This window comes from Lupinus angustifolius, chromosome LG10, assembly GCF_001865875.1.
Source record: "Lupinus angustifolius cultivar Tanjil chromosome LG10, LupAngTanjil_v1.0, whole genome shotgun sequence".
Classification (NCBI taxonomy): domain Eukaryota; kingdom Viridiplantae; phylum Streptophyta; class Magnoliopsida; order Fabales; family Fabaceae; genus Lupinus; species Lupinus angustifolius.
In genome coordinates this window covers 15230523-15244077 of record NC_032018.1, presented here as the reverse complement: position 1 = coordinate 15244077, position 13555 = coordinate 15230523, and the positions used below count along the sequence as shown (strand labels likewise).

The window sequence follows — 13555 nt, the reverse complement described above, 5'->3', positions numbered from 1 at the left end:
TTCTAGTAATGTTAAACTATTATCAATTCATCTTCACAACATGTTTTGAAATTTAACTATTAGTATAAGGTTTATAATTTGAGCAGTGTTCATAAAACATGAATTTTAATATTTTATTATACTTGTTATTAATAGTAGTGCATGATATTACTTGTAAAAGAAATTGGGTTTCAGATGACATTATGTGGTTGAATCATCTCTTCTAATTGGTTGAAGGTGAAGTAAGTAATTAATCATTTTAGTCCATTATGTTTTTCCATTTTATCAGTTTGGTTTCTCAAAAATTTAAAATCCAAAATAGTCCCATAAATTTTAAATATGGGTCAAATTAGTTTTTTTAGCATATTTTAAAACACATGATATTAATTAATTTGATCCAAAAATAATTAATTTGATTTATATTTGAAATATTTGAAGATTATTTTAAGTTTTTTAATTTTTGAGAGATAAAACTAGTAAAATTGTAAAACATGAGTTACAACTTTAACAACATAACTGTGAAAAGAAGTTCCCTTTTATGTGAGTGAGGTAAAGTATTTGATTACATACAATTGAACCAGATTTGAGTAGAATACCAACACACAATGCAGTCAGTTAATTAGGTAGTAAACTCATAGAACATAATCAAATGTGGATGAATCATACACATTTCTAATCATTATATAACAAAAAATACCAACTTTCAATTCTTCCTCAACATATATATAATTAATATACATACATTACATAACATTATTTCATACAAATTCCTTGTTTTCATTCACATCCACCATCTTTCCCTTTCCACTAATGAACACAATGTCAAGATTATAAAGCACAAGAACCATAGTAAAAGAGCATAGAAACACCAAAACAGGACCAAAAATCCAAAGCAAAACAGATAGCCCTATATAGAATAACCTGTTTCCAACATTATTCAAAATGAACCCTTTCTCCAAAACTTCATTAACATATTCATATGTCACCAAAGACAAAGGGTCCTGTGGAATGTTGATTAAGATACCAACTTGGTTTATGAACCTTATAGAGAGAGTGTGAGAAAAGAATGAGAAGAGAAATATTGTGAGTAGTGTAACATATTTGAGTGCTATAATGAATTCACTATGAGTACCATAGATTGTGTTATTGAGTGGCTTTTTTACACTATAGGTGCTGCTTATCATTGCTGCTAGACCACAACATAGAAGGATTGAGGTTGTAGCCATTAGAGTTGATCCCATGATTATGTTCCTTAGTGATTGAACAACTAAGATGTTTTTCTTCTCATTGTCCTGTCATAATCAATTCATATCTTAGTCTCCATAGAATTAATCAACTATAACATAATCAAATTTAGTAATCATTCACTAAATATTATTGCTAATGCTCTGAATATGTCATTCAAAAAAATCATGTTATAGCAAATTTATACATCAATTTAAAATTGATTTTTTTTTGTAAAAGAAAAAATGTATACATTATCGGTTAAAGAGTCTTTTGCACATATTTAATCAATTACATTTTACTCTTAAATATAAATGATACAAATAAATGATGTTATGATATATTGATTATGATATAAATTTTTAATCTAACAATATATATTTTGTCTCTAATGGTTATTTACCTCTTATTTTGGAGAAAGAAAATTATCAAATTTTAATGTACAAAATTTATATCATTTTTTTACTATTCTACACCAATTTTGTCATTTTTAGGTGATTTGAGACCTTTTGCAAGACATGACAGATCTTACCAGTATATTTGTGCTTAGTGAGTAAGGAAAGATCTGTTTACATCTAAGTTAAGTTACACTAATTATACTCAATCTCAGATATTTATTTTCTTAAATTCAAAGGACCAAATCAGTGACTGATATAAATAATGAGAGAAAAAAAATCTTAAATAACTTTTAAGTTTTACTCATTTGGTCCGTTGAATTTAAGAAAATGAATGATTGAGATTGAGTGTAACTAGTGTAACTTAAATGTAAAGAGATCCTTCCTCTTATTGAGTTACTTAAAGATACCATTTTTTATACTTTGTTGATGATAGATACTTTCATGATTAATTATAGTATAGGTTAAAAGGTTAACTATTATTAATCAAAAACCATTTATAAACCATGTAATATAAATGATTGATCATGAAAATATAGATTAATTAAGTATAAGAATATTATTAAAATGTAGCCCAAGATTAAGGGTGCTATGTAATACTCATAGCATCAAGAGTGCCTCAAAAAAGTAGCTATCCTTTCTTTCAATAAAATAAAGAATCATCTCTTACTATAATATAATTTATCTCCTTCAGCTATTAAAAGTATGACATGTGTATTATTTTGTTTTGTTTTAAAAATATTTTTATAAAAAATGATTAAATAAGACATATATCATAATTTTAATGACGAAAGGAAATAACTTATCTCTTTATATTAAGAAATATTCTCTTTCAATCCTCAGAGACACTTATGATTGGAATATATTCTAAGGAATAAGGAGAATTTTAGGAAACACCACACTGGAATGCATAAATTCTTAGTCATAACGCACTAAAGTAGAATAATGTGAATAGATATATTTAATATGAATTGGTGAGTTAGGATCTCTTTAGTAAAAAATATAATATTATAACATTTTCATTATTTAGATATAATGATATAATACTTTTACTCTTTAAATAAGTATAAAAATAATAACACTCTCTAATAATGGAAATGATTTTTTTCGTATTTGTTACGGATTAAAGTGTTAAAAACTTAAAGGAACACTTAGATTTGATAAAGAAATTTGAACTAAGGAACTGAATATAATAACTGTTGCACAATTTATTAGATTTTTCTGTTTCAATATTCATTCATATATTTGCACATGTACATTGATCTAGGTCTAGCTAGAATTTACTTCTATTGGATATTCATCTAATTATACCATGTAGAAAGAACATTCCTTTATTTGTGTCTAGTAATTGAAAAAGCATATTATTTGGTGGGAACAAGAATATTATATATAACAAGGTACTTTTTTTTTATAAAACTATTGTCCAATCTTGACTTGTAATAATTTAAATAGAAAGATATTTTAGGCCTACTTGTTAATTAATAACTTAGAACTAATATTTAACATGCATATGCTTCAAGACTTTTTGTGATATATCTTTTGAGAATGTGGGGTGTGAAGAGATATACTGTTATGCATCAAGACTAAATCTTCAAAATTAAATTTTAGACTAAATTATCTTAATTTCGAAGAAAAAAATGTTCTATATTATTATTCAATAATATTCTAACACATTAATGAAAATAGTTTTTCTTGGGTAATAATATTCAAGTGATACATACCTATTTTACATGAAACAAATTGACCAATTATATCAATAATAAAAAATCAAATTAATGATTTCTTCCATGACAACAATAAAAAGAAAACATTAATTATAATGAACCATAATTAAATTTAAAAATATGAAGTATACATATATATATATAAGTACCTTCATCATTGCCCTAACCCAATTCCTGCATCCACTTGCATTGATGCCAATGATGGTTGTGTGTGGTTGAGTTCTAACCTTATGCCATAGCCAAAAGTGGTAGCCAATGCTTATTACAAATCCTAAAGGCACCAATATCACATCCAAATAGCACTTCTTCCACTCCATTTCTCTCCCTATGATTTGCTCTTCTTCTTCTTATGCTCTTTTTTATTAAAAGCAAATTCACTTCAAATTTTATTGCCACTCCTTCTATTCTCCTCTCTAAGGGTTAAGGGCAATATATATGCATATTACAAAAGAATGTATGTGCACTTCTTGAGAATGAGGTAGGATGTTGGATTGGAGAGACAAATATATAAAAAACAATATAAAAAAAGAGAATGATGTAACATTTTTATCTTTTAGATATGATGGTATTAGGGGTGAACATGACTTGGTCCTACTGCTCACCCAATGTGGTTCAATCATGATCGAACTTGAATAGAGTCAGGTCTCATCGGGTCTACAGCCAGATTTGTATTCAACTGTTAGACTCAATCAATATTTAGGGCCAAGTAGGGACCAAACATGATCTGACCCGACTAGTCTCATGATCATTCACTCATTATATTTGTATGCGTCTCAATTCAATTGTGTATCGAGTAATTACACTTTTTTGGTCGAATGTATCATTGATTCTCTAATTTTTTCATCATATATATATATGATTAGCAATATATATACATATATCATTTTATGTCAAATTACATATTCATAATAATAAGTAATATTGAAAAGACTTTATCTAAAATGAGTATGCGTTATATTTAATCGGGTCTAGGGTCGGGTCGGGTTTAAAGACTTACTCGATCAATATTTATGGTCGATTTAGCTTCAAGTCTAGGGCCGGATCCAGGTTAAAAAAAATGACAGACCAACATTCAGGGTCGGGTAAGGGACAAGTCTTAACCCATCCCAAACTGACCCATGCTCACTCCTAAATGATATGATACTTTTACACTTAAATGCAAGTGCAAAAACAACAATTTACCTTTCTAGTACTAGAATGATTCTTTTCCTTTGAGAATGAGTGGTTAAGTACCAGATTAAAGTTATGAATAAAAAATAAACCCTTGCACTAAATTACAAACATTGGGCTTATTTTTTATGTGGGAATATAATGGGATAACTTTTTCCACCTTTTATTCATGCTTTTTCCTCGAATTTGATCAACTTTAAGTTTCTTCTGGTTACATGCATGCATATCTCAACATTATAAGTAATACTAAGTATATAGTATCAGGTTGAAGTTGAATAATTTAGGCACCGAACTATTTTACACAAGTATAATAATGGTGTATTAGGAAACGTTTGCAAAACTAAGTTTTGATATAGTTTTATAAAATTGATTTCAATTTTAAATGAATTCATAATGATTAATTGCTTTTTTTGGGTACATGATTAATTGCTTTTTTTGTACATGATTAATTGCTTTTTTTTGTACATGATTAATTGCTTTTTTAATTGAATGGTTTATTGCATGAGTGATAGTTAATGATTTATGTCCTTTTTCTTTAAAGATAAAGGCTTAATTACTCTGCAATATACTAATATAGAAATTCTTTAAATCTAAGATTGACAATGGGTGTTTGGGCCCAGACCTGATACCTACTAGGTTTGCTACTTGCGGGTCCTTAGTTACTCAGCGGATCTGTGAATATCCAGGAGTTTAGAAAATATTTAAAAAATTGATTTGTGCATGTTTTTTCGCTTAACCATGTGTTATTTTAGACAATAAAAAATGATAATAACAATTACAAAGCATAATTAAAAGTATTTATACACAACTTTAAATTGTCACTTAAATATAATTTTTTTATTACTAAAATGCATAATTTAAAATAAAACAATAAAACATATCAAATATATAAGATCCTTCTACCAACCAAACATTACATCATAAAATTCACGACTCCTTGAAATGTTTGGAAGAAACTTGAAAATTATTATTATTTGTTTTGACAGTTTTGCACTCACCTAAAATTTCAGGATTATTATGGCTCATAATGTTTGATATTATATATATATATATATATTACCGAAAAAAATTAGTCTTTTATAAAAAAAATTTTAATCCTCTTCAAAATATTAGGTTAACCTTCTCCAAAATCTAAGTGTCAATCAAAGTGATCAAACAGTTGAATCTAAGTTATTAATGCCCCTCCCTCTCTTATTTCATTGTACTTTTACCATTATTTTACTACCCAAAACCTCTAAATAATTGAGGATATTAAACTAATTATTGAAGAAAAGACTAAAAATAAAGGCAAGAATTAAGCAGAATAATAATAAGGAAGTGAGATTGAGAAGGGTAATGCATGACAATGATTTTTTATATAAATATAACTCATGAAAATGATGGTTAGGATTATGTAGGTAGAGTAAGATTCTGATAAGGCACATTTTAGGTTAGAGTCATAAGAGATAAGAATAGATGGCCCTACCAATATTTGTTATTTTTGAATATTTGTACTAAGAACTGAATCGAACTGAACTTTTACATCTCTAATTAATAAATTAACATGTTTGTTTATAATATATATAAAAAAAATTAGATTATACTTATCTCATATATATTTTAATAATGATAATTATTTTAGTCATTAAATATGATGAGTGATCAAGATTACATCACTCAATTAATGAATGTATATCAAAATTTAATATAGATTCATCAATAGTTTGATAATCTTATTCTCTCTAATGAAATTACTATTACTTTTTGTTATTACTATTATTATTATTTTATTATTCCCTAATTCCTAAAGTACTAATTAAACTCAAAATCAAACTTCTCATTTATCCCTCTTAATAATAGTTTGTCATACCCGTTACTCTTGTTCACCACTCAACTTTATTACATATAAAGATTAAGAAGTTATTACAATTTTTGTGTCCTATTAGAGGTAGACTTCTTGCCTTATTTACTTATAGTTTATAGGCCTTATTCAATTTGTAGTCTTTTAGTTTGTATTTTATGCCAAATAGGGCTAAAAAATAAGCTACAAGGAAATCGGCCAAATTAAAAGACTAAAAAAGTTCATAAATGAAACAAACCAAGCTTATTTATTACAAGCTTGATATGACCTAAAACTTGCTATGAAGGACCTCTAGAGTATCCCTAAAAGATTTTTACCCTAAAAAGCAAAAATCACTATCATCATATAATTTACAAAATTCCTTCAACAAAGAACACTTACCTACCCATTGGGGTTAGTAATCACATACAACAAAGCATTGACGTCTAATTCACAACTTCATAAGTAACAACAAAACTCTTAATTAGACATGTTTAAAATATTACAATAGCTAAAGCTTTCAGAAGAAGAAAAAAAAACATCATTTCACAGGTCATTTATGTTTGTTGAGCTAATAAAATACAAAGCTTAATTTCGCAAAAGAGAAGAGAAAAAAAATGTATATATCAACAATATAAGAGTTTTATATACTATTATTGTATTATTCATCATTCATATTTAATGTTTATTGACTTTTCAGAAAAAATAATACAAATAGACAATGAATAATATACTAACATTATATGAATGTTTACACTGACAATGTATAAATATTAAACCAAAAAAGAATCTATATTAAAGTTTGTTAGAAATTCATTCATATTTAAAAGTATTAGTGCATGTGTGTTGGGTCCAGACCCAGAAGTTATAATAAATCTTCCACCCTTAAAATACTTAGAGTGAGAATCTTTGTAATTATAATTGATAATAGTTTTAAGAATTAAATTGTGAATTCACTGAGCATGCAATGGAATGAAGCTTTTAATTAATGAGTAACACTGTTTGGATGCGAAACCATTTACTATTCATAACATATACACTTCAATGACGAATCTATAAATTTTAGGTAATTTAGACAAAGACAACGTATAAATATAAATGATATTGATTATATAGTGAGAACAAAAAAGTGATATATAAATTCCAAGTATAAGATAAAAATAAAAATAACTATGATATGTAGTTAAAAAAATCCCAATTAAATGCATAAAAAGTATAATCCTTAACTATGATTACTACCCTTCGATTATCACCATCTTTACCACATTGGCTACCATTACCATCTCAACCACCTATTTTACCACTACCATAACACGAATTGTAAAACAAAAAAAATGTTTAAAAGCACTTTAGGGAAATTGTTTAAAATAGATAAAAAAAAATTTTTTTACACATGTAAGCAAGGTTATGAATAGAACTTGAAGTTGTATCTAAGTTGATTAAGCTATGGGATATGTTGCTATCATATTAAAAATATTAATTATGACATTGCAAATACGTATTAGGTCGCTTTTTTTAAGAAGTTTCGTTGTGATGTCAAAAAATATGAAAGCATACTATCAACTATAAAGTCAACAGGATAAAAAAGTACCAAGTTGCTATAATTTATATCCACTACATCGTTGAATCTATTTTAGAATTGTACTCACAATATGACTTTCATCGCTCAATAATATGACTAATATCACATTCGCAAATATAGTTATTGCTATGGCTATGGTCACTTAAAATATGAATGGTTGTCGCCACTCAAAGATAAGGTTGTTGCTAGTTAATGATAAAGTTGTTGCCCCTCAAATATAAGGATGTCAATCATAGAAAATGTTGTTGTCACTCAAAGATAAGACTATTGTCACTCAAAGATAATAAGACTATTGTCACTCAAAGATAAGTTTGTTGCCCCTAAAAAATAAGACTGATGTACTAGAAAATAAGGTTGTTACCACTCAGAGATAAGACTATTGTAACTCAGAAAAGGTTGCTGCCACTAAAAAAAGTTGATACTAACCAAGGATATTTTTAAGGTTGCTGTCATTCAAAGATCCTAAGAACCATAAAAATGGAGAGAAATTGGCTGGAAATTGTATAAGACTAAAGAAAGATAAGAGAAAGTTGAAAAATGTAATTCAAATGGTGCACCTTTTTGCAAAAGAGGAGGGTTCTGATCGAACATCAATTACAACGATTCGATAAATAGCTCATTGAGATAGATATAGATGAATAATACACACTCCTAAAAACGTATAAGAAGTTTTCATCTCATACAACGTATAAGCTACCCACTATGGGAATTCCCTTTTTCAGTTGACTCTAAAATATTACCTACCAATATGAGACTTCTAATTTTAATTTCACTCTATGTTTCATCAATCTCCCACTTGAAATCAAAAAATAAATTTTGAAAAGAAACAATATTTTATATAAGATTGCGCATAGCTAAAGATGTCACTTAACTTGAACTGTTACATGGTGAATAAGGATCATATTTTACTAGTATGACTCGTAATCTAACTTTTTCTCTAGCATCAAACTATACACAAAATTTTCAAGAGTGTATTGTACAAAACTTGAACGGTAAAAGCCATGCACATTTATATTAGGATAGTTGGTAAACACAATATAAATTTATCCCCTTGATTTCATAAGAAGTGGCTCACACTTCCACTTTCACATAGATAAATTTATCAAGTATACTCTTGTAATATAGATACTTCACTCTAAAAAAGAGTATATATTTCATTAAGAGTTTCTATTAACTCAAAATCTTATTATTTCAAGAATAATACATCTTTAATTTATAATAGCACATTTTTTATTGGCAAAAGGAAAATGAATTATTAAAAATAATTAAAAGTTATAAAAGATGCAAAAGCATAGAACAAATGTGGAAAACTAGAAACAATTATAGGTTGAGGTTAAGACAAGTTAAAGGTTTAGAAACTCAATCTGAATAATTAAATGAGTCATCCACCCTCTGACCGTTGATCCAAAGCCAAGGTTTAACCCTTGTAGATTCGAGAATTTTCTATACGGAAAGCTTGATAAAGTTAAAAATGAAATGATTCATAGAAAACCAAATAGCCTAGATAATGGCTAATCAGATGACACTCCAAACTTTCGAATAACGCATGTGAGGTATCATTCTCATGCAAGTTGTAAAATGTTGAATGGGATGAAGAGGTAGAGCAATGTTGATGTTCAACCAATTATAGATAACTTGTCAGACTGAATAAGTGGGGGTGCATAAAGAGAAAATGTGTTAAGTAGTTTCTGAATACTCTTTGCAAATGAAACATAAGGTATCTCCTCTATGAGCTAAAGAAACTCCCCTCTTGATGAGAGCGTCCCTAGTTGGAAGCTTGTCCTGGAATAATTTTTACACAAAGGTAGTGACCTTCAAAGGAGTTTTGGATTGCCAAAGGTAATGAAGGTGGTTGTTGTTGAGAGCATCTTGGTGAGTCTTCTAAGTGAGAATGTTGTAGGCGGATCTGACCAAGTACTACTTTGACTTATGATGGCACCACTCCCAAGAATCAGGCATGTTTTCCTTAAACACGACTTGTTGAAGTTCCTGCAAAAAAAATCAATTAGTTCATGTTCCCAATTAAAAAGTTGTCGTCTCTATGTTAGGTTCCAAATCCAACTACCCCAACCAATAACCTAAACCTAGAGGACAAGTTGGCAGTGTCAATCCATTTATCATGTTAGAAACTAGTCAAGGTCTCATCCCCAACACGACAAACAATACCATGCCAAAACCAATGGATATTATTGATACCCCTAGGATGGAGATAACCTATATACCTAACCCAAGTAGATTTATTAAGAGCAGAAGACCTAAACCCAACACGAGAAGGATTAGCAAAATCCTCACCATACTTAGAATGCAACACTTTACACTAAAGACTATATTTTTCATTGAATAGACTTCAGTTCCTTTACCCAAGGAGAGCAATATTGAAAATGTGGATATCTTTCTCCTAATTCATCCATAGACTTAGGATTGCATACCTTATCCTACTTAACCCAATAGATCTTCCTTTTGCTATCAACCCCACCCTAAAGAAAATTCATCTGGATTTTTTGAATAGCATGAATGGCCAGTTAAAAGACAAATAGTACACAGGAAGAATAAAGAGGATAACATTAATCAGTATTAGTCTACCATCAAAAGAAATATGATTTATTTTCTAGGAAGATAATATATTATACGTATAAATATTACAGTTAAAAGAGAATGTACATTAATGTTTGTTAGAAATTCATTCATATTTAAAAGTAGTAGTGCATGTGAGTTGGGTGCAGATCCAGAAGTTGTTATAAATCTTCCAACCTTAAAATACTTAGAGTGAGAATCTTTGTAATTATAATTGATAATAGTTGTAAGAATTAAATTGTCAATTCACTAAGCATGCAATGAAGCTTTTAATTAGTAACACTGTTTGGATGCCAAAATATTTTACTATTGATAACATATATACACTTCAATGACGAATCTATAAGTTTTAGATAATTGGGACAAAGACAACCTATAAATATAAATGATTAGATAGTGAGAACAAAAAAGTGATATATAAATTCCAAGTATAAGATAAAAATAAAAATAAGTATCATATATAAAAACAAAAACAAAATAAAAGCACTTTAGGGAATTTTTAAAAATAGATAGAAATGAATTTTTGTTTTGAAAATTAACTTTTTAACATTTCTATAAGTTTGGACTTAATTTTTTATGATGATTTTTTATGTTCCTTAAAAACAATCTTAAAACCACACAAAACTCGTTTTTAACCTCATAACACATGTAATCTAGTTTGTGTTTATCTAGGTAAGGTTACATACATTTTGTTTTTAAAGAATAAGACACATGTAATTTTGCCTACCAATATCTTTTACACATGTAAGCAAGGTTATGAATAGAATTTGAAGTAAGAAACGTGTATTCTAGAGTTACTAAATTGACTAAGCTATGAGATATGTTGCTATCATATTAAAATATTAATTATACTACTGCATATATTAGTAGGTTGAGTCACGTGTTAGGTTGCTCTCTCTAAAAAAATGTCGTGGTGATACCAAAAAATGTGAAAGTATACTACCAACCTGAAGTCTCTAGGATAAAAAGTCCAAATTGCTATAACATATAACCATTGAATATGTTCTATAACTATATCACAATATGACCTTCATTTCTCAATAATATGCCACATATATAGTTATCGTATGTTTATTGCCACTCAATAATATGACTATTGTCACTCAACGATATGAATAATTTCACTTAAAGAAAAAGTTGCTACTACTTAATGATAAAGTTGTTGTCCCTCAAATATAAGAATTCCAGTCAAAGAAAATAAAATAAAAATCAAAGAATATAATGTTGCTACTTAAAGATAAGATTAGTGCCACTCAAAGATAAGACTATTGTCACCGAAAGATAAATCCATTGCCCCGAAAAAATAAGACTTATGTACCTCAAAGATAGGATTGTTACCACTCAAAGATAAAACTATTGTCACTTAAAGAAAAGGTTCCTACCACTACCGATCAAGGATTAGGCTATTGTCGTTCAAAGATCCTAAGAACCATAAAAAAGAAAAGGGGAGAAGTTGTCTGGAAATTGTATAAAAATAAATAGGGATAAGAAAAAGCTGATAAATGTCATTAAGGTGGTACACCTTTTTGCAAAAAGAGAGAGTTTTATTTCTATAGTTGGAAACTTCTCTAACGTATAAGCAACCCAATATGAGAATTCCTTTTTTCAATTGACTCTAAAATATTATCCATCGAATATGAGAATTCTAATTTTAATTTCACTCCTTGTTCTATCAATCCCCACTTGAAATAGTTTTTTTAAGAAGTAATAATCTCTATAAGATTGTGTGTAGATAAATGTCACTTAACTTAAACTTTTATATAGTGAATATGAATCATATTTTATTAGTATGACTCATAGTCTAACTCTATCTCTCGCATCAAACTATACACAACACTTTCAAGAGTGTATTGTAAAAAGCTTGAACGTTAAAAGCCATGCATGTTTATATTAGTATAGTCACTGAACACAATAGAAATTTATTCCCTTGATTTCATAAGAAGTGGTTCATATTTCCATATTCACATATGTAAGTTTATCAAGTATACTCTTATAATTTAGATACTTCACTCCAAAAAAGAGTATATATTGTAAGACTGAGATTGCAACTAAGAGGGGGTAAATTAGTTGACTAGAAATTATGACCACTTTTTCTGCAAAATGAAGAGTTAAAGTGCAGTGGATAATATTGCAGAAAATAAACAAGAATAAATCAAAGAGGTAAGAGAGAAGAGAGTACACAAAGATTTTATACTGGTTCACCTTCTTGTCCACCGAAGACTACGTCCAGTACTCTTGCAGCACAAGAGATTTTCCACTAAATATTATGAGTTGTAATTACAATATCTCACCCCAAGATCTATATGTACCTTACACACTCACTAATACTTATACCCTTTGAAAAAACCTTTCCAAGTAACTCTATCCCATTTCTATTCACATCCCATGAAAGAAAGTTATTACAATGAATGAAGAATTTGAATGATGGCTTTGGATTGCCTTTACAAGTATGAAATATAATAACATTTGCAATTCAATCAACTCTTTTGTATACTTAGTAATAATGCTCTTTTAAGTTTATAAAACTTTGAAACACTTTACTTCAAGCAACTCAGAAAAATAGCTTTGAAAGTTTAAGTTCAAGTTGCTAGAAGTTCAGAAAACTATTTCAGAAAAGTGTAGGAAAATTGTGAGAAAAGTGTGAAAGAGTTGTTCAATATATTCTTTTCATTGTCAGTTCTAATGCCTTTAAATAGATATTCCAATCAGTCATTGTGCCTTTATGAAAGAGTAAGAATTGTTTGGAATAAAGACATTTCGTTTGGGATGAAAACCTTTGAGTTTCAAATCTGAAAAATTGATGTAACAGCTCTCAGTAACCGATTATAGCATTGAGTAATCGATTACTCAAATGTTCTGTCCAACAGTGAATTAAAATTCACTTAGAGTAATCGGTTACTCCAATTCAAATATTGTTGGATAATTGATTCTCACTCATGTAACCTGTTACTCAAATTTCAATAACCTGTTATACAGTATTTTGAAAAATGTTTCCATTTAAAACTTAAAGTGTTTCAATTCCTTTTAAAATATTTTGAGCATTACTACTTTAATATATTAAAGAGTATAGGATAGAAGTACCTATTTA

The 13555-nt window shown here is 28.3% G+C and overlaps 1 protein-coding gene across 1 annotated transcript; it reads right to left on the bottom strand.

Annotated features, from left to right (window-relative positions):
* On the bottom strand, positions 636-3736 carry LOC109358085. Its single transcript, XM_019602158.1, has 2 exons — positions 3472-3736; positions 636-1271 (listed from the first exon to the last, which is right to left on the bottom strand). Exons 1-2 carry the CDS (start codon positions 3637-3639, stop codon positions 738-740), a joined length of 702 nt encoding a protein of 233 aa, XP_019457703.1. The 5' UTR covers positions 3640-3736; the 3' UTR covers positions 636-737.